The sequence below is a fragment of the Tyto alba genome, unplaced genomic scaffold (genome assembly GCF_018691265.1).
Source record: "Tyto alba isolate M040663 unplaced genomic scaffold, T.alba_DEE_v4.0 Super-Scaffold_33, whole genome shotgun sequence".
Lineage (NCBI taxonomy): Eukaryota > Metazoa > Chordata > Aves > Strigiformes > Tytonidae > Tyto > Tyto alba.
The window spans coordinates 9467111-9489538 of NW_024881308.1; the positions used below are offsets into that span (position 1 = coordinate 9467111).

At 43.9% G+C, this 22428-nt stretch overlaps 1 protein-coding gene across 3 annotated transcripts in view; it reads right to left on the bottom strand.

Moving 5' to 3' along the window:
* The window catches only part of NFATC2 (nuclear factor of activated T cells 2), a 94734-nt gene that overhangs the window by 52289 nt on the left and 20017 nt on the right, over positions 1-22428 (bottom strand). For all 3 annotated transcript variants that reach the window (XM_042801179.1, XM_042801177.1, XM_042801178.1), the window contains exons 4-5: positions 7336-7538; positions 5013-5185 (exon numbers count right to left, since the gene is read on the bottom strand). In XM_042801179.1, the coding sequence (XP_042657113.1) occupies positions 5013-5185; positions 7336-7538 (376 nt within the window). The remainder of the gene's footprint in view (positions 1-5012; positions 5186-7335; positions 7539-22428) is intronic.

Sequence of the window (22428 nt, forward strand, 5' to 3'; positions counted from 1 at the left end):
ATTTATTTTATAATGTCCTTCCGAAGGAGGAATGACAAGCACTGATGGCAGCAGTGTCAGATAAGTATGATACTTTCTATGAACTGCAGTCAGCTCACCAAACCAGCGTGTGATTAATGACAGGAAACCCATGGCCTCGGTTCACTTCTCTGTCAATCATCTCTGTGGGTATGCACAGCATTTCCCTTTAATCCCTTGTGAAGATCTGCTGAGTTTAAATTATGCTCAGAAATCCATGCTCTGCATAATACACTGGGGTGCTTGCTTTTACCAACAGCAGTATTGCAAAGACAAAAAATAAACAGGAGTTTATCCTCATAGCAAGGCTTACAGCCTGCAAAAGGGCGGGCATTTTTCTTCTGTCTGACTCAGACTTTCCAGACTGAAATATTCTGGTTGCTCATTAAAAGTGGCAAATGTTGTTGGAATTAGATTTTAAATTCTATGCTTTGAGAGAGAGAAAATTTTCACTTTAAAATAAGCACCAGTTTTTGTGTCAGCTGTATTTACCGCAAACTATGTGACTGTCTTGAAGTTGAAATGAAAGGGGGGGAAAATTCCTTTAATTCAACTGGAAACCATGCCACTCTCATAATAATCATGGTTATGGTTAAACTTGCAAGTGGGTATATCCCAAGTGCAAAGAAAGCATTCATTTCTGCTTTTTTATCTCAATAAAACAGGGCTCCTTCTTGCCTGCTGTTGTATTGCAACCAGCACAACTCCCGGCTGAGGAAAAGCACTCACTGGTTTGCCAAGACAACATTCTTTTACATGACTAGCTCTTTCCTCTGTAGTTATTAATGTGTCACATATCATAGGCCCAGATTGTCTAATATTATGGGAAAATCTACTAGAAGGAGAGAAAAATAAAGGAAACTTCCAGGGAAATTGATTAAAGGGAAATAAGATATTTGACCCAATTTAGTGGAAAAAAATACGGTCAATAATAGAAACTATTTAAATTCCTCAGATGGACACACAGTTCTTTAGCAATAAGTTTTGTTTGTTTTTTTACCACCTCGGAATATCTATTATAAGAACAAGATTTTAGACTCCTTCTCTCATGCCAAGTGCAATCATTTGCATTTTAAAGGGATTCATGAGCACAGTTTAGTATCAGCAAACACGGATTATACAAAACAAGAACTGTAACACACTTTGGAAAGGTTTAACCAGGATCCATTAGAATAAAAACTGGGACACTGTGAGCATGATACTCCTAAGCCTTACACTCACATCTTGCAGACACTTGCATACAGCAGTTTTTGGTTGCTGTCAGCATGGAGTAAAACGAGCTGCCTTGCAGGTGGCTTATGTGGCTACTCTGAACTCTGTTCAATACCACTGCTCTGCTCCATAGATGCTTCAGCCGAGGAGTAGAAACACAACTCCAGAGATCAATCACTCACCAAGAAATGAGTTTCAGCTCACAGTGAAAGGTAAATTAAAGCAAATCAATAGAACAAATGTTACAGAAATTGTCTTAACCTTCTGAAAATAATTATCAGGTCTGCAAATACCAAAGCCCTCCATGAATGATTCGCCGAGTGGCTTATTACTAGGGCTGTATTTGAAGGGACAAGCTAACTCAGTAACCCTTCACATCTGTGATTTCACCACCTTCTGTGATAGCCTTGCTCAGCTCAGCAAGAGCTCACCTATGTGACCTGGCTTATGTCTGTGCCTAAAACAGACCTGCACAAGCAGGGATGGATGTTCGGGTGTGCACAACTGCAGCATGACTAATGGCACCGAGGTGTGCAGAGCTGCCTGTGGGGCTTGCTGTCATTTCAGGGCCTCAGAGCAACACCCAGGAGAGGGATTTTTTTTTTTACCTTAACAGCACCACACCTACAAGACAGTGCCTTTTTATCCCTAAGTAAGTGATGGCCTGTTGCTACAATTATCGAAGGGTTTTCAGATGTCTTTGCCTCCTTGGTGGTTTCAGAACTAATCAACAGGCAACAGGAGAAAAAAGCTGCAAGCTGCTGAATGTGCAGGCTTGTCTGGATATGAGGTCCATTTTGAGCCATAACTGATCATTTAACAACATATCACCTCCTTGGTCCTCCCACACAGCTGCCTGGGGAGGAACTTGTTCCGGATGATGCTTTGAACCCGTGAAATTCCCTCCTAAAACCTGTCAAGTGCTGAATGTGACACAGATGAGGTGGAACCAAATCGCCCCATGAAAAGCAGATACTTCACAGTTCTTGCTTCACTGCAGCTAATGATCTGCTGACACCAGTGGGAGTTTTTACCGGGGATCAGCTTCTGCTGAGAAGAGCACTCAGCTATTCTGTTGGTAGCAACAGTGCTCTCTGGGGAACCCCACTGGTAGGGAAATGGCCAGTTATCTTAAAGCTGCTACTTACTAAGGCTTTCCCAGTGGGATATTATTAACAGCTACCAGACAAGAGAGATCTTAAAGGAGAGACGCTGGGGACAAGGGTTCCCAGATGGCCATGTCAAAAAAAAAAAATGCAAAGAAAAAAAAAAAAAGAGAATCCCAGCAGCACACAAAGGTGGGTGGTGGGACACAAGGAGAAAATGTCACGGAGCCCCAGCATGCCCCTTCTCCGCAGGGCACCTGAGCTTCCCTGAGGCTGAAAACTCTGCAACATGTGCAGATTGTCTGGGAGAAACTGAAATTATCATCTCTAGTGTGATTTAGCCTGCATTACTAATGCTGGCTGAACCAACTAATGTTTTTAACCATCTTCCCAGAACTGGACTGAGATCAGGAAGTGCTACTGAAATGAAAAAAGCATTGCTAAATATGCAATATACGTACCAAATGGAAGAGACTTATTAGTCCTGATCACTTTATACTCTGCTTCCATGAGTTCAGAAAAGCACAGTCCTTAGCCTGTTTCTCCAAATTGACAGTATATCCAGTATTCCATTTTTTTTTTTAATGAGGAACAAATACCTTTTGCTGTCTGCTATGCAGCTAAAATTTTCATATTTGAATTATAATAAAAACAGGCCACTTAGCTGGTATCTTCTCTCTTGACTTTTTTATACCCCTAAGACTCATCAAAGCAAACCCATCTCAGTATAAATGCCTAGACATCTTAAACAAGCCATTGCAAACAGCAGTCATTGCACAGGCAAATTAGGTGTGTGCATACAATTCAGAAAAATGTCGTCTTATTCTCTAAATTGTGATCAGATTTCTGCTTGAATGCTCTTTGATCACGGGTGCAAATACAAGGTACAACTGTGGAAGGGTCGTAGATAAACCTGGCTAATTCATATTTGCTTTTCTCATAGGAGAATTTGAGTAAGGGGAGTGTGATCTGTGGGGCTCCCTGCATGACCCAGGGACTGTCCACCCTCTGCTCTGGTCTCCTGCTGTTTTTCTGTACAGTTGATGTACCAGTTACGCCTGGAGTTTCCCCACCCAAGTAGCTCCTCATTGCAGACAGGAATGGACTGTTTCCACACAGAAAAGAAGTTGAAGCCAGGTGATCCTCTGCAGCAACTCCTTTCCTATGCACAGAAGCTGCAGTTTGCTGAATGCTTCCTTTAGCAAATGAGCCTTCATTTCAGCAGGGACACGTTTGGGGTGGAGGCCACTATTCTTTCAGCCATCTGGTCCCTACATAAAGGACTGTAACCATTTCCTATGAAGAAAGGTGGTGGCTACTCCCACTGTTCTCCCTTCCCTATCATGGTGCTGGAGATTTCACACAGCTGCTAAAATGTTCTGATAGTTGGTATCTTCTCATAAACATTGCCAAGAAATCATATGTACCCATTATCCTCTCCTTAGCCTTGCCTTATTAATTTCTACTGTTTTTTAAAAAGCTATCAATAATTCACTAGTCACAATTTCTCTTGATTTTCCATCCAAAATTTGCTTCTCTCTTATTCTAAGCAGTTAAGTAAAGCCTGCATCTCAATAAATAAAACTCACACATGAGTAACTCTTCAATGACTTTCTTCACATGACATGGCAAGACAGGTTCTGCTAAAGGCGTGAGTCATTCAGAAAAGGGAGAGGAAAACTGTTCATTATGTATTTGTGAAATCCCCAAACGGCTGAAAAGGCACCATTTACCAACAAAAAGCATCACAGGATGCACATGAACCAGCAAAGTGGGTGGAGCCCTTCCAGAAATGACTGCGAAAGGGGGCAACTCATCAGAGGCCTCTCTTTCTCAGGATCCAGTACGTTAAAGTGAGTGGGAGGTGTGGGTTTCTCAGCTTACACGCTTATAGGATTTGTCCCTCAGACATCAAAACTGCAAGTTTTCTCTGTCCCTCGGGGGAATACCAGAAAAACATGGGCTTTCCCTGCTTGAGTTACAGCCTCCTGAACTGTGCACCTCTTAGCACCAAAGTCCAGAAAAAACAATAACCAGAATGTCCCTGAGCCTCAAAATCAAACCTGCTTCTCCATTTCAGTTGTGTTCCTGCCACAGCTCACATCAGGGGACTGAGGCCACTCCTTTGGCAGGCAGGACTGGCCACAGTGCTAGGATCCAGCCCAGGTTTGAATTTAAAACCTCCAACCACCTGCCAGCATGTGGATAACAAGTTCTGGTTGTGCCTCCACTCAAAACCACTCCCAGGAAGTCAGGCAGCTTGCATGCTCATGCACAAACAAGGAGAATATATATATATATGCCCCTATATGCACACCCACGCTGGCTCCCTGTTCCCAGAAAAGACCTGCTAGCCAGAGGGATCCAGCAGCAACACACTAATAAATAAGCTCTGCGAAAGCCCCGAAGTCCCTTGCTGTCCTCACAAGCTCTGAGCACCAAGAAGAGCCATCTGCCACCAAAGCTTGTTTCAGGAAAGGGAGTGCATACAGGCAAGAGCCACAGGGCACTCAAACAGCAGCACAGACCCAGCCAGCGCAGGAAGAACAGAGCATCTTGCATTTCCCTATCTGAGCATGTGGGGGGGTTTTCCTCTCAGTGCTAGCCTGGAGCAGAGGGACAAGATGATCACCATTGCAAGAGATGGAGAAGGAGCAAATCTCAGAGGATACTTACAGCATTCGATGGGGTTTGATGCTGCTTGTAGAGAAATGATCCTGCCGTTGGACTCAGGGATGTGCACACGGAAGACGAGCCGGACGCGGGTGTTCTTCCTGCCGATGTCCGTCTCTCCCTTGCGCAGCTCGATGTCTGCGTTCCTCAGCTTCAAAATCCCCGCGCAGTCAATGCTGCCAAACACACACGCCGTTTACCTTAACATTAGTGCTCTCAAACAGCTTGGAAATAGGTGACAGTCAAGAGGATTAAGCTGTTTTGCTTCGATCTCCAGGTTAAGAGCAGCTCCAAGTACTTGTCCTGTTTAAGATCTAAATACTGCCATTTCAACAGTTACAGAGGAAGAAATCCCAGACACGCAGCAAGTGAGGGATGCTGCTGGACCCCTCCTCAAAGAGCCTGGGCCTGGTGGCTCAGCGTGTCCCAAGCATGTCTCCCAGGTGAGGGCTAGGGGTGGCCTTTACTCTGGTGAGAGCAGAAGCCACTCTCTGAACATTATAACCACGAGTCTTATCTCCCACCTGTGCTAAGCACAAGCGTGCACGTGGCAAAGCCCACCCCAGCACAGCGGGGCAGGGAGGGTGAACCAGAACAAGTGCACACTGGGGCAGGCAAGAAGCTGAGCCTAAACCTTGTGGCCCTCTGTGAGCTAGAGAGCATTAAAGGCCCCACCGCCAGCTCTCCAAACAGCTCAGGGCCCGGAGACTGCACAGCAGCTATTGCCTGCACATGGGCAAATTAGTTCAGCTCCGCGGGGAATCACAGCAGTTGAACCAGCTAATTGCATGCACCATCCAGGCACGTGTTGCCCACAGTTTGTACTGCAAGCATTGCATTCAACTCCAAACTAGGAACAAAACTGCTCTCTCCTTTTGGACAAGATAGGTGCTACTGCTAGAACGGGCTCTCCAGCCCTGGCCCAGGTCACCATGTCATCCTCTACAGCCTGGGGATGTTGTACCCAGACAAGGCAATAGCTTGGCAGAGCAGAGAATGGCTCCCTGCTCCCATTCACCGTGCCCCTGCACAAAAGGAGGATGTAGGGAACAGGGTGGGGCTGAGCAGCAAAGGATTAGGGTTGCTTAAATCGACACTGCAATTAAATACTGGTGTTAAACGCAGTTTAATTTCTTAATAGTCCAGTGTAACCTAGCAAACATGCCTGTCTACCTTAAGAGATTGTGCCAATTAACATTTACAGAATATGAGATCTTCAGCTCAGCAGCAGTCCTCAGAGGATTCAGTGAGCACTGTTATTAAACAGCCACTGCCAATCCATTTTGGTATCAGTTTTAAAGACCCATTTTTCTTCTTTTGATATGTATTTTAAATCACCTTTTGGGAGGTATAAACCCCAAGCTGTTTCCTACACCCACACTGTTCCCTGCCGTTGCATGTGTGCAAGGGTTTATTACTCAGGGGTTACTTGTTAGGAACAGACAATCATGTTCCATTCAGCACTCGGCTGTTTAAGTTTGAGATGTGGACTTTTATTTATTTGCTTAGGTGCAGAGGGAAGGAGAGGCTTGAAGGAAAGAGAGGAATGAGGTATATTTTCTGAAAAAAAGATATATAAAGAAAGAATGTGGATTTTGTGATGAAGTAGGGGGGCTTAAAAACATAGCTGCTCTGCCAATTTTGTCAGTATCCTCTGAAGGATGGAGATACAGCTCTTCCCTCTGCAGAGCAATCACTCTCGTGCTGCCTGGCACATATTCAAGCCTGAAGTTTCAGACTGGTGCCCACTCCATCCCTCTGCCTCCATAAAACTGGAAGGAGTAATACAGAAAAGATGTGCCTGTGCTTGCTTTTCTGTTAACCTATTACAGGAATAGAGTGCGATTTCATGGCCAGAGCACTTGGCTGAGTTCAGAAGAGATGTTTTCTGTTCCATTAAATGTTGTAAAATGAATCATACACCTTTCCTCCACTGTCTACTGCTCCTTGCTTCTCATTTTGTCCCTGCAGTTTAAGGACTTGGGATTTGAGTCTTGTTGTAGTGCCCTACAAAACCATTCTGACTTTGAAGATGACAGATGATTACAATATCATCACTGCAGCAATTGGGCTATAGAGCAAAAATGCTTGTGCAGTCAGCTGATGAATGGTAACTCTTTAAGCAGCTTTAACTCAGGTGCTTATAACTGCTGCTCATGATTTTGTAAAAAGGGTCTCACACTCATATATCATCCCAGTGCTTTGGAAAAGGGAGTCCCTCCAGAGCAGGCATCATTATTCATTTAAGTGACTCTTCCAAAGAGAAGGAACTTCACATGACAATTTAATCCCCCACAACTTTGCTAATAAAAAGAAATATGCTTACGTTGCTTTCATGTTGTTTTTGGGTTCCAATGGGATCTCTAAAACTTTGGTGTTGCCAATGATTTTTTCATAGCTGGTGGTGGTGACAGTTTTTCCCGTAATGCGATGGACTTGATAGAAAGCGTGAGGTTTAAGTATCCGTTCATCTGCTGTCCCAATGAAGATCTGAAGACCCAAGGGTTTGTTCTCCATGTAACCGTGAAGCTGGCAAGACATTGAAAATCTATTATCACATACAGGGCTTGCAATGTCTTCATGTCAGGAAACCAAACAGATCGACAGACATACAGATATAGTGATATATATAGTCTTAAAAATATGTGTAGTACAGACTTTTTCCTACTCTTGGAGACTGACATCCTCTTAAGACTATTTGCTGAAGTCCATGATACACAGGGAATGGAGCTAATGGAAAACATGTAATTAATGGTTATAATACTAAATATATCACGAAATAAAAAATCCAGACAAGCTCTACATTGCCAGAAATTTGTTGGTTGTCTCCAAAAACAGATTGATAAATCCCCTTAAAAGATACATTTTTGAGTATACCTATTTAATTTGCAGTGACTGATTTCTAAATGAGGTTCAAAAGCTTTTTCTCTGTGGGGTGGATAAAGCTGCACTGACTCCCTGCACCTGCAGCCTTGGGCTGCAATTCCTGCTTACCATCAGCAGGAAACAGCAAGGACAGAAGAAAGTCTCCCACTTGTGTTCCTGCAGATACATTCCCTTATGCACCTTCTCCAGACCTTATAAAAGCTAATGGAAAATGCCCATTGGCATACGGGGCTTTGAATCAGGCCCTATGTGATTCAAGTCCAACTTGCAAAAGCAAGTTTCTGTCCAGCCTAACATTCAGTAAAATGACTTGGCCTCAGCTTAGCTTGTGATTCCTACTTCAACTGCAGTTTAAAAATAAGGGGTTTCCCCCGCTAAACAGGAAGTATCTAGTGAATGTGTCTGCAGTTTTTGAGAACTGAAATGTTAAAAATTTCAGAAATTAATGATCCCTGCCACATCCCTTTCTCTGGCCATGGCACGTGCAGTCTTGCCCAGCTCACATCCATTTCAAACCAAGCTGGAAGGACTGTCTTTCCAACCCCTTACTTTGCTCGTCACTCCAAGCTTCACATCTCTCCAACTTCTGCTGTGTTCCTCACACCTGACATAAGCAGCCTGCCTTCATCTTCAAAGCTCTTCTCTTCTCTTTGCCCTCTCAGCTCTCACTGTCTACTGAGTTATCAACATCTATTCCCAAACTTCTCAAATCGAGACCCAGACACCAGCATCACCTTCTTAAACACTCAAAACATTGTGTTTTCTGCCCATCAGCCTCTTCCTCCAGGGAGGATGTTCCCTCTTAATAGCTACATCTCTAGCCTACAAATGTCTCTGTCTGCAGAAGTCTTAAATAGTCTTAAAAGGAAATATGCTCTTATTCTCTTGAAATCACTTCTGTGGACATGCACTGATTCACTGTTCTTTGAAACTCATCCTTCCTGCAGTTGTTCGTTCACCTTCAGCCTTTTCAGACTCTTGCATTGCATTAAAATACTGTCTGTACGGGTAGAGATGGCATTTTTGGTCTGTGACTGTACAGCACCTGGCACGAAGACATCTTAGCTGACCTTAGAGACTGAGGCCTCTGGGGTTCAAGGACATAAACAGACTCTTCAGCACTAAATAATATTTTTATAAACAGCATTTGCTGCAAGAGAAGCAAGAAAGCCAGAATGCCTCCATAGGCCAGGAGAGAAGGAAATTTCTCCTTCTTTATTAACATTCAAAATTACAAATCAAACCATTCTAAATTTCTCACATAATCAAAAAATGAAAACCAGACATTTATCTACCGCATAGCCAGCGATCTAGCTGAAAGGGAACTTTATGGTCTGAGACATACTAAATTTGTTTTCAATTATTCCGTCCACATACAAAACCTTGATGAAGCCATACAAAGCAAATAATACTGGAAGATCAGAGAAAAGGAAGATTAAGCTAATGGTATTCATGGCCAAACCTTTTTTTTTTTCTTATTTCTTTTCACCACTCAGCAGGAGGTATCTTTGCATAGAAGGATTAATTCCCCCCTGGAAAGGGACCACATGCAGCATCAATGCAATCCTGGCAACCTTCCTCTAGTATGGCAAATGTAAAGCGACACTCACTCTTCTGAGCTATCATTACTCATCTAGCACATATTTGCAAGGCATACAAAGACAGGGTCTATGCCCCAGAGACCTTACAACCTAAGGGCCCGAATTTGCAGCCTCTAGTTACATGAATAGCTCCGTTGAAGTCAATGGGCCTCAAGTAGGGCTTGTGCAAGACAGAATTACAGAATCCAGCCCAGGCGCAGCTCAGACACCTACGATAGCTCACTTGCACAAGCGCTTCAGAAGATTGTGAGGATGGAAAATAGGGTATGAGGCTTTGTGCAAACATGCCAGTTGGCTCTGGGAATGAGGTGGAGGAGGAGCAGAGCTGGACTCCAAGCACAAGGGCTGGTACTGGAGAAGCAGTGTTGCCAAGAATGTGATAAATACGATGGCAGCCATGGGGAGATTTAGAAATGTATAGAGTGTATAGAAGATTAAAGGCGACAGAGGTCAAAATGATAGATCTGCTGGGAACAGGCATGAATGTAGGAATCAGCCCCTGTTTAGCCATGGAGGCCCATTTAGCCCAGGTCCTCTGGGAGCCATACTGAAACTCATCCTAAGTATGGTACTTTCAAAATCCAAGATTTCCTGGCCTTCAATGAAAAGTCATTGTATGACCAAAAGTCATCTTGTCTTTATGAGGGGAGAGGGAGAAAAGTAGTTTTTAAGTACTGAGCATGTTTATTGTCATGCCTGACAGAGTAATTCTTTGTGGATCCAGCTACGATGATGAGAGGATCCTTTGGACTGGAACGGTTATTACAGTGACAGCAAAACAGCTTTCACTCTGCCCTCTGTCCAGGCAGAACAAAATCCCAGAGTTATAGGTGGGATACTGAAACGGAGGAAAGCAGATAATAAATTACAAAAGATAATTTGCCCCCAGTGAGCACAGTCAGTAGCAGCTGTAACAGAACTGGCTACGTACACAGTTTTTAATACTGGCCACCTTTAAAAGTAATTTTAAGTGGTGTTTTTGCACATGTGTGGAATGAGCTCACAAGGTAAAACTATTCATGGTCTTCTAATAATATGTATGTCTGGGTGTGTGTCTGTATAAATGTATACATACTTAAAGAAAAGGACAATTGATTGCCTGTTCATATGGCAATGTTTGTATCATCTGCTGGACACACGGGTATAAAACACATAGTAAAAGGCATTCTGGTCCTTCACAGGACCAGATTTTAAATCAATTGTTTGATCAGTGGAAGAAAGTAACATAATTATTGGGTAATTTATGACATTATGGCAATGCTTTGGGATGACATCACTTTAAAATCAAAATAGCATTACAAAATGCAAATACAAAGAGAAAAAATTATATAAAAGAGTCAAGTATCCCCATTTAAAAGGGTGTGTCCTTGAGTTAATTGATTACGTTTTAAAGGATAATATAGGGGATCATTTTACCATAAGCATTTCCATCTACCTTTCACTTGTTAAGAACACATCAGGATGACTTAGGAACATAAAATGAACAGCCCACAGAAATGCTCCAGGAACTTTAAAATCAGAGTTTTACACCCAGCTCTGCCACCAATCTACTCTATAGCTTTGGTCATATCATATAACCTCTTTGTTTACCTATAACAGAGGAACAGTGATGCTAACCCTACTTTGCAGGGACAGAAACGAGTTAATATTTTGTGCTGAATTTTTATATAGAAAAATTCATTGTGAGCTAGAATGAAAGAACACATTAAAGCTATGTTTCAGATATATGTCTCTCCTCAAAACTGAACTATGAGAAACTCAGTAAACACTCATCTCCTCTATGCTAGGCAGCTGCTTTAGTATTCAACCATAACGCTGTTCTTTTCTTTGGCAGAGCAAAGAAGCAGCAAAAGTGACCCTTAAAGAACCCTACACAGAAGTGAAGACTTAAAACATTTTTTAAGTCATAACTCTGAAATTCATTTTTTCCTCCCTTAGCAACAAGCAAGCTGCTCAAAAGTCTCTGTTTTCCTGTCCCACTCTTCTGCTCATCTCACGGGAAGGAGATGGCAGCTCTCCCTGCAGCTGCCCGCGGGGAGGGCACAAAGCCCCGCAAAGGGAGTTGCACCAGCGACGGGAACAGAGGACCAGCCCCACGCCAAGGTGCTCCTTTACTCTTTTTCACTCGTCTTTCCGTGAAGAAAACAAAATCATCTGGATTTTAGTTTCAAGAGAGTGAGAATCGAGAGAGATTTATGAATGCACAACTCTGGGAGGAAATATTTCTGTGCATTATAAGGTGAGCTATTCACAATAAAACTCCCCCAAACTGTATACAGATCGAGCTGGAAAAAACCCAACTCCTTTGAGTCACATTTGCCACAAGGGGAAAGAGAAGCCAGACATGATGTGTACCTTTCCATACTCTATTTTGGGATTTTAAGATCCTATTTCTTTCAGTTGAAAGATTTTTCTTAAACTTTGCTTTTGCATAACTCTTATAATATTAACATAGCCAGACATGGGCTGGTCTGTGACCTGAGGAAATGCAAAGCACTTTGGCAGATAAACAAATAACATCATTCAGAAAACAAGGAGACTTTTCTTGTTTGGTTTGCTGCTATGATTGGGTTTTTAAACAAAATGGACATGTGTGGCATGATTAAAATCATCAGCTCACCTTTGCATAAATAAGATTCATTCATTCTGCACTCCATCTGTGGATCAATACCAGTCAAATTTTGGAGAAGGGGGTATTTAAATGCCATTTTCAGGAAAGCACATGTAATTCTGCATGCAAAAAATGAGCAGATGTGCCTTTAGCTGCTGTGTATCGGCAGTCCAGTTACCCTCCTGAACACAATTTGTGTTACGGTACCAGAATCTGCAGCCATTGAGACCACACATTAGGCATATGAAACAACACATCTTTTCTTCCGCACTATTGCAAAACTCAGGCCTTCCTGCTGGAGTTTAAAATTCAAACCTAAATGAGTCCCTACTCCACTGTTCAGATGAACCAAACCCTGCATCTGCACAGTTGGCATTCCTCTGGCTGTGGTGCTTTAAAAACACAGGTTCACCTTTGCTGTGCTGCATGAATTGCAAATCTCTTTGCATGAGTGAAGCTTGCAACACTGCTCAGTTATGCTGTCTGGTAACCAAGTGATAAATTGACAGCAGAATCAGGAAGAAAGGTGAATTCCTTGAAGATTCTGTAGAATCTATCACCTGTAGATACAACATATGCATATACAGGGGGAAGTTAGTGAAACCTTTGTAACCTTGATCTCTGAATCTTTGACATGTTTACTTGAGTTTAAATATTCTATATTTTATATAGAATAACATTATTAGCAAGAGGAAGGAGGATTCACAGGAGATAAGTAAGTAAATGGGGAAGCCAGGGCAGAGAGGTGCAGTGATTTGCCAGGTCCCGCAGGGGACGAGCAGCCAACGCACAGTGAGAACCCCGAGGTCCCCGTCCCCCTGTGCTCTGCCTCACTGTGGGGGTTGCCAACCTCATTCTGCAAGTGGCACAAATGTGCAGTAACACGGCTCACCGGCCACAGCACCTCTGCTTCCACTAGTACTTCAAGCTTCTGCCTTTGCCTTCTTAATTGGTGGGTTTCAGGGTCAAATTTTCTTGGGGATTTCTAGTTTGGGCGTTGCACATCTGAAAGTCTGCATGCAAACAGTGATGGGCTTTGCAAGACAAAAGCAGGAGCATCTGCAAATCTTACAGGCACGTTTGAAGAGCCCCAGCTAGAACATTGCCCTGTGAGATACAGATGCCAACTGCCTTAGAGAGTAGAAGGGAGTAATTTGTTTCCCATTCATCCCAACAGAGCTTTGCTCAGCAGGAATTTAGGTCTTTCTCCCCTGGGAAGTATAAAGCTGCATCTTTAAAACTGATGGCACACATCTTCCTGTCTAGACAACGCAAGCTACTGCCAGAAGGAAAGTATAAAATTGGGGAATGAATTCACTAGTCTTGATGATTTTATTTGCTTGAAAGTAATCAGCTCTCTTGCTTGTGTCAGCTCACTGTAACACGAGGATTAGTCCATTAACTGCTGCATATTACTTGCTATCTCCCCGTGGAAGTCACTCCAGCTTCCCCCGAACGCGGCATGCATGTGTGTGGTCAGCTTTGAGAGCAGCGCCGGGGTGATTCAGATAGACCATCCCCGGCCGGTAGTGAAAAGTGGGAAAACAGAGCTCAACTAGCAACATTTAATTAGAAGCAAATACAAAGCTGCGTGAGAAATCGCTTCCTCCTACTGCTTCCCTTTTCCTGCTGTACACAAGAAGATAAGAAAGCACTGAAAAACTCGCCAGGAACGGCACGCGGTTGCAGCACCGGCTGCCCTAGGAAGGAGTCCCAGCTCGCCCAACGCCCACCTTCCTCTAGAAACAGCAAGAGCTTTTGACACCACAAACTATTCCCCTGCGTAGGCTCTCCATCAGCTCTGAGGCTGTTTTCTGTGCCAACAAGCATTTTCAGACACTCTGCAGCAGGTGAGAGGAAGATGTGCTTGTTGGAATAGCCCCAGCTTGGCCCAGTGTTTCTGTCATGCCTATTCAGCTCCCTTCCTGGTAGAAGCAACTTTGCATCTTGGATTCAATCATTAATACCCTTTGCAACAATTTCAGTAATTTTTTGGGGGGTCTTTACTCAGCAATGCTCCTGCCAAGACAGAAAATTTCACTGTATTGTCTCAGGGAGAGTGGCATATCAGTAGCTGTCAGTAATTAAGTCAAAGACCTCATCCAGGCACCGCATCATGTAGCGGCTTGCCTGCCTGCTTCAGTTAGAGCTGACATTGAGCAATAAAGCTGCATCTTGTCACGTGGTTTGTTCAATTTAATGCACTTGAGACATAGCAAATGAACGCAAACCAGAAGGAAATCTCTGTCTTGGTTCTTTTTGCTCCTTATCAAAGCAGTCTAAAACAGCCTCCAAAGATAATCCTTTGAACATCTGATTCTGCTAAATGATGAATTTGTTTATTATTTTGGTGACAATTTTGTCAAAATTCCAAGGACTGAATCTGATTTGCTCTGCTGCTCCTTACAGTAAATGACAACCAGACTCCCAGTGTCTAACTGGGATTTCTGCTTCCACATGGGGTTAAAATACAGGTCCAGGGCAGAGATGGTAGCTCTCAGGAGGAAGTTGGTGGGTTTTGTTCCTGACTGTCCTGATACTGACCTTACAGTGCAATGTAAGCAAGTTGTTTCCTCTCTGTGCCTCAGTTTCCCTACCCCTATGAACTGCTGATCCTGTTTTCAAGATGCTTTGACTATCTTGACTGAAAGCTTAAAACAAGAGGCACTATGCACCTGACTACTGCATGTGTACAGATATGGGGATTTGGAGATCAAATTTTCATAGCTGGGTGAAAATATGAATTTTTTCCTACTAAGAAAACCAGCTGTGTAATTAAAGAGCTTTCATGCACATTCATGACGAAAGAGTTATACTTTCCCCAGCACAACAAAACTCTCTTTGCCACAAGTAAATCAGAGGGTTCAAATCTGCTGATTTTGACAGAATCGCACTGGGGGAGTTTCTCAGCACGGGGCTCTGTCACCAGTTAGCAAAGTCATTCCCTTGCCGGCTACCGGAGGCACTGTGGGAGCCAGCCTCAGCCCAGCTGGAGCAGAAGGGAGGGTGGCAAGCTGAGCTGCTTTCTTATCACCTAACCTTGCCGCTTCCTCTGCCACAGCCAGCTCATCCTGCCCGGCAGGCAGGCGAGGCGTCGATGCTTTGGGTGCAGCCCTGGGAGCATCACGCCGTGCAACCCAGATGTGACACAAAGTTGAGAGCAACCATGCTGACCTGGGGGAAAGATGGGACAGTGGTAGCAGCAAGAGCATCTTGGAGTTACTCGGTTCAGCCCGAGATGATTGATTTGACTGGATTGAACCAAATCCCCAGAGCTGAGCCCTCTGCCAGGGCTTAGTGCAGGCCTCCTGCGAGGCAGGGTTGGGGTCCAGGAACCATACTATGGCTTTTACCCAGGCACTGGCTATTTGACTGAATGTCTGCCAGATTCTGGAAAAGATTTTGGCCAAACAGCATTTCTGGGAAAAATAAAATAGGGGGAAAAAAAAAAAGAAAAAAAAAAAGAAAAAAAAAAAAAAAAAAAAAAAAAAAAAAAGCAAGCCCCAGGAGCCTCTCTCCTCCCCAGTTTCTCTCTCATGCTGAGACCCACAACACGAGGCATGCTCAGAGATAATAACTCCAGTCTGCTGGAAGCATCAGGGTTTCAACAGTTGTTTCAGAATGAAATAGAGACCCTAGAAAATTTTCACGGAGCAGCAGCAGGCAGGAGTCCAGTCCCTTTCCCCCTGAACAGCCATTAGCCAGGCGAGCACGATGTTCCCCCTGGACTCAGGAGACCCAGGTGCAAGTCCTCACTTGGCATGAGGCTCTTCCAATTCAATAGACATTGGTCTTAAGAGAGAAAGGGAGGAACTGGAGGCTTAGGTGGACAGTTAAGCCTGTGAACAGAGAGCTCAGATGTGAGTTTACAGGACACGATCCACCCTTCATGAACTTCTGTGGATACTCGAGTGCGCCCTGAATGGGATGAGTTATGTTGGTGTTACTGCTGCACTGGAAGTGTCCACATTCATGGCAAACAGCCATAAATTCGAACTTTGGTTTACTGCACACTCACTCCCCCATGTACAGTGAGAGCATACATGAAAGAGTAGGTTAAATCTTGCATCTGCCTCATCCAGGCATACTTCTAATGCAAGGAATAACCCAAGCCTTCTGCATAGCACAGGATTCACCCTCAAACCAGCTGGCATACTCTCCTTCCCCTCACCTCTGCCAAAATTACTTTCCATCAAAAGCAGTGTATTCTGAATTAGGCTCAAAAGTTTCAGTGCAAGCTTTTCATTGACCTCTAGCTCAAAGCAGGTTGGCACATCAGAAAATCCTACTGCTCTTTCAAGGCTGCCCTGCACCTCTGCATCTCAACTGCACCACAGAGCAATCCTGTCCATCCTTCTCTCAGGGGCAAGCTGCATTCACTCAGCCATAACATCTAGGTGACAGCGTCCCTTTCACACAGGGGGATGTAGACCCAGTTTAAAGACTTTAAGCAACAGAGGGTACAACTTATCTTTGGTTAAATTCTCCTCACTGTTATCCAGCAGTTCTCTTGCATTAGAAGAAACATACAGGTCAGCTTTTCCTCTTGGTTTATTAGATATCATATTTGATATTCCCTGCTTCTCAGTCCAGTCTCACATCTAAACAAGAGCAAATTTCAGATTCACCCATGTTTTCCTACACTACTTTTGATTTATCTAGCAATTTCATTTCCTCAGTGGCTTCACCCAGACTTTCAGATAGATAGATCTCAAGGTATAGCCATACTAGCAGTACGCCAGCAGTACAGCATGAGGAGTACTGACCTACCCTTACATTTGATGGGATATTCGTTTTGAAAATAACTTCCCAGATCTACCTAAAAATCTGCATTTTTGGCAGTGCACATCTATCCCTGCATTAGCACATATAAGAACAGTAAATATAGCCACAACCCAACAGCTCAAAGCTCAAGAGGCACCTACAACCATCACAGTTGTGCAAACAAGCCCAGTAGTCCTGCAGGTAAATTAGGCATGAAACGTGCAGTTAGTTTGTCATATGTTGTTCTTGACTTGGGGGTAGAAATCCCTGCAAGAGCCAAAAGCTGCCAAGAGCCTGCACGAGGCTGCCGCTTGCTAGAAAAGGGAAGTGAAGGCCGCGAGAATGGTACAAAGATATCGCACAGCATGAGCCAGCTCCGCTGCACGAGTCCAGCACAGCCTGCCCACGGAAGTGCAAACACACAGGGCTTCGTCCCAGACCTCGGACTTCCCCTGTGCTGCACAGGGGGAGTTGGGAAGATGGGCAGAAAAGGACAAACCCAACTCCTCCAATGTGCCCTCAACAGTAAATCTTCCTGGGCAGGCTGGTTTGGGTTTCGTCAGGAGCACATCTCGAGCCCAGTGCTACTTGTGAGAGTGTGAATCACGGTATCAAGCTGTGATTTGGTTTTGAGTTTCCATCAAAGGTTCTGGTTTCGCTAATACGCAAAGGAATTAGTTGAATGTTGGAAGTCACATACAGTTAAAAGTCAGGGCCCCATGGAAAGCCTAGGCTAGAAAACAATGTCTCCTTTGACTTAGAAACCACAAGAAAACACATACAGCAAAACTCAAATATAAGAGGAAAGTGGAACATACGTTTGTCATTGTAAAGCAGCTCCTGTGTGCTCCAATTAACAACTATACCATTCCGTTTTCTTTTGAATTAAAAAAAAAAGGCAGTGAAAGTCACCACAATTTTAAATGTTAAAACCCAGGGGAAAGTTGAGTCAGCTGTGCTGAGCAGGAGCCCCACTCCATACAGCTTTCCTGCTTTGAATAGGAGAAGTGAGGAGGAGACAAGCACACACAGGCACATGATGGGTCAGGGGTACCCGCTGCCCACCACTTGAGCACTGGGCTTTTGTAGACCTGGTCTATGTTTGGATGCTGTACCAAGTTAAACAGTTGGGTAATGTATTTAATTTTTACCATTACAATCAAGCCAGTAAAGGAGATGTAATTATGGCAGTAGGATGATAGTTCATAGCAGAATTACCTCTGCCCCATTGCTTCTGAAATTAAGCCCATGGGGAGACATCCTTTTCCATGTTCACTGCTGCCAGCAGAAGGTCAACTTGTGCCCAGTTTGCCCATTCCTGCCACGCCGCAAGTTACTGCTCCTGAACCTCTTTTACAGGAACTGTCAGCAGCTTTTTATGTCATGTGTACCGAGAACAGAAGAGACTGGAGACCTCACTGATGTCCAAGACATCTGCATCAGCAGGGCTTTTGTTAAATAAATACGACTCCCAGGTGATTTTAGGATAGTGACAGCAGGCAGGGACCGAAGTCTCAGTCCACTTGTGATATCTCCCCTTGATGCTCTGACTTGAAAGAAATATTCCTCCCTCGCTCCCAGCTCTGTTACTGAGTTTAACCCACCGTGTTCAGCTAAACAAAGATCCTAGAACCCAGCAGCAGCCAAGGCAGGTCACAGGGATGTTGCCTTCCTGTCTGCAGGGGGCCGCGGTTTGGGGTTAGGGGCAGAGAAAGCTGCCGCCCACCAGCGCGTGATGGCTGGGGAGCCTGTGGGAGCCGTGGGCTGAGCTCCGCCGGCAGAGGAGGGCCCGAGCGTGGGGCTCCCACTTCCTGGAGAAGTGCCCAAACCACCCGAGCTGTTACCGAAGGGCGGGAGGCCCCGGCCCCACCAGCCACTCCAGCCCCCGAGACTGCTCTCTGCAAGGGTCCCGACCAGTGCTCATCCCAGGCACAGGCTCAGCTGGCTCGGTGTCGGGCTGCCCGAGCATCTGAAACTTCCAGCTGCAGGAAGGCGCAAGCTTTCTTGCTGAGGAGTGAGTTTTTCCCCAGCCCGAGTCAGGGCCCACGGATGCAGGATGTGCTCTGGGCAAGGTGCTGCCTTGGAAAACCAGGGCCCGAGTGGCCAACACACTCATCTGCTTTCAAACACAGCAGCCTTGGGTTGTGCTGAACAGATTCAATTATCTGACACTGGCAATCGGAAAAAAAGCAGGTTTGCTGATGAAGAACTGAGTTAATAATGTGGTGGAAGCGAGAGAAACAAAGTGAGAGATGCAGATGAGTTATTGATTACTTATGTGCTGGTTTTCCTTCAGAAGTATTTGAGCCTTTTGTAAAGGTAAGTTAGAGAAGCAATACATCAGGGGAAGGATGTGCTAAGACGGCAATAAAAAACCCCCAAATGCCAGAGTTAGGCACACTTCTTTGAGAATATGACTACAAATTAATGTGCTGAAGAGCTATGTAAAACACCAGCTTCCTCAAGGACTGTTTACAGCAAGGTAAGTCCAAAACACACAGGTGCTTGGGGAAAAAACTGGAAATCGTAAGAAACCCAGAAAGAAGTAAAAATGCTTATATTTACTCTTTGACCCCCAAACTTATCTGTGTTCACATAAACAGGTCTTTAACAAAATAATATACCTCAGCCTCTCTACATTCCATGGCGGACACACATCTGAAATCGATGCCCTGTGTCACCACTCTCAATTATATGAGGTGAATGCAGCAGCAAATCACACACATTTATCTCACACTGATCATCTCTAAGGACCTCAGAGGACTTCAGAATGTGCGAAGATTATGATGTGAAATGGATTTGTCTCATTTATACTCATGGGCTGCAACACATGTAAAGGCAATCACTTCTAATGAAATGAGTACAGATCAGCTATCCAGAGCTGGACAATCATTTGCATAAATCAACTGCACGTTGTCTCTAAAAGATCTTCCTTTCTCTTCCACTTCCGTCGAGGGAAGGACAAAAGTTCTGCTTAGAACTCCCTGAAATATCACACAGTTGTGTGAAATATCACTTCCATCTTGAAAAAAAATCTGGCTTCATGCAGAGCAGTAGGACAAAACTGGAACCACTAAGTTTAATTGATATTTTCAAAATAATATTTTTATGGCTTTTAAGGGACCATAGACTCTGCTTGACCATGGGGTGAAGCTCATCCAGTCCCAACCTTTGCAACTGAAAAGGTCTTTCCTTCTCATCACTGCCTTTAGCAGTTCAAAACCAGGAGAACCTTTGCTGAAGAACTGAAAATTTGTCTGTCTCTGAAGCACAGAGATTCTTATCACCACATTTTCCTGTGGGCAGTAGGTGGAAGACACCAACGCCAGCATACAGTGCTACTCAAGTGTTACCACATGCCCTGTTTCCCCTGGACCACAGGATAATGAGCAACGCCAACAACTCAAAAATTTTACTTTCCTCTAAGAGGTGGGAACTCCTAGAAGGATTACTGAAAATAATGCTGGGAGAGATCTCAAGGAATCATCTAGTTCTGTCCCAAGCATAATTCAAGTATATCCATGTCCTTCCTAGCAGATGTTTGCCTAAAAGCATGCAAAAGAGATGGAGATTTTTACCCCTTTGTGCAGGGTGTGCAGCCCCAGGGTAAAGTTGGACAGAGCTACGTTTGTGTTTGGGTTGCCACCTCTATCCCAATCACAGCCATAAACACTTTACATAGGAGCAGTCACCGCCTTTCCTAACGGACAGTCTGTTCTGCAGCCTTGACTGAAGCAGTCAGATACAAATAAGCAGCTGTCCCTCAACTTTGGTGAAAAAGAGTTGTATACCAATCATGCTTACCCCTCCTCTGCAGTGTCAGTAACCAGGTGGACCTGCAAGATGGTAGGTGCATGCAAACTTCACCTTTGTCCTTGCCACACAGGATTTCCTTGCTGTTCTCAACAACTTAACATCTAGGGATACTCACACTAACATTCATCTTACATCTCTAAAATAGAAGCCCAAATTTCTCTTTACTAAATAGCAAGCCTCTTTTCCTCCCAAAAGTGACTCGGAACACCTAAACCAGAAGCTTACACTTCCCCTTGTGACTCTAGATGGGCTCTGAAGTTAAAGGTTGTGAACATTACATGGCATGCATGGCTTCTCTCTTCCTCCCCCAGGAAAATAAAGTAAATGTCCTCTTCCATGTGGTCCATCTAGCCAGAGGTTTTGATTAACCAGACTGCCATACTTGGAGTGCACAACTACTGCAGTCTTGCGCACAAACTCTCAGGGCTAGACACGTGAAGAAGAGGAAGCAACATCAGAAAGATAAACCACAAGATAAGGCCTAGAGGATATGATGTCTGCTGGTCTATAGATTCAGAGCACCCTAAAGAACAAACTTGCATGCAAAATGCAGTCTTCAAAAAATAATTATTGCAGATCAACAGCATGTTGCAAAACCTAGCCAACATCTCTCCCTCCAGAAGATTCAGCTGGATAGTTAGTCATGTGGGAGGTTATTTTAATGAGAATTTTTTTTTAAAAAATCAGGTTTTTTAAAAAAGATATTGTATCTTAGAAAAGGTAATCAAAATAGTGGAAAAGCAGTATATCAAAAGTGGTTGTAAAATGTATGGGACATGAATAAGGACATTCAGCCTTAGTATAAATCCCACCACTTCTGCGGGCCTGCCCACTCAGGGCAAGCTTGGCTTCTCAATATTTAAGTCCAAAAGTCTAAGAGACAGCACTGGATTAAAGAAGATTGCTGTGGAGAGGTCCTAGTGCTCCAGAAAAAATCCCAAGGGAAAGGTGTGTTCACATCTGTCATTTAAGAAGTGCCATGGGTCCCCAGTGCCAGGTCTGCAGCTGGCAGGAGAACCCCAGCCCTGTCACTCCTGGGTCAACACTGCCATTCCTGCTCTGGGGCTGAGCACAGAGAGAACCTGCTGAAAACCATTTAATTTCATTTCCTTGCAACCAGTGGCCTTTAACTCATGCAAACTTTCCTCAACACAATGCCTACCTTTTAAAAATTTATCCTGTTTCATTTTCTCCGTTTCTCTACTGTTTGCATCTGACAACACAATAATTTAAATTCACTGAGGGGAAAGAAGAAAAAAAAATGAAACCTCAAAGCCAAATAACTTATGACATGAAAGCTTCGGATTTTACTAGCCTTCCTGAGTTTCAGATGTCATAAACCATACAGGTGCAACTATCTCATTGCTCAGCATCCATATGAACCTTGTTATGTTAAAATGAACACAAATTCAAATACTTCCAGGTTTATAATAAACCTTCATAAAGAAACTATCTATATTTTCCCCATATGCAGGCACAGCTGTTCAGAGCCAAATCTGCCTGGGAAACTAATGTGGATCTTTGAATTTATAGTTTATGATCCTTTAGCTTGATAGCAAATTATGATAAAACTAGGAATATCAGTTCCTGTCTCCAACAGAAAATATAAATCCCTCTTTGATTGATATTGATTACAGGAAGGAAACACAGCACTTATATTTCCCCATGTCATGAGAAACTCCTTTATTGCAATAAACATCCGGTTGATAGGAATATCTTGGGAAGGTAAATGATACTATAT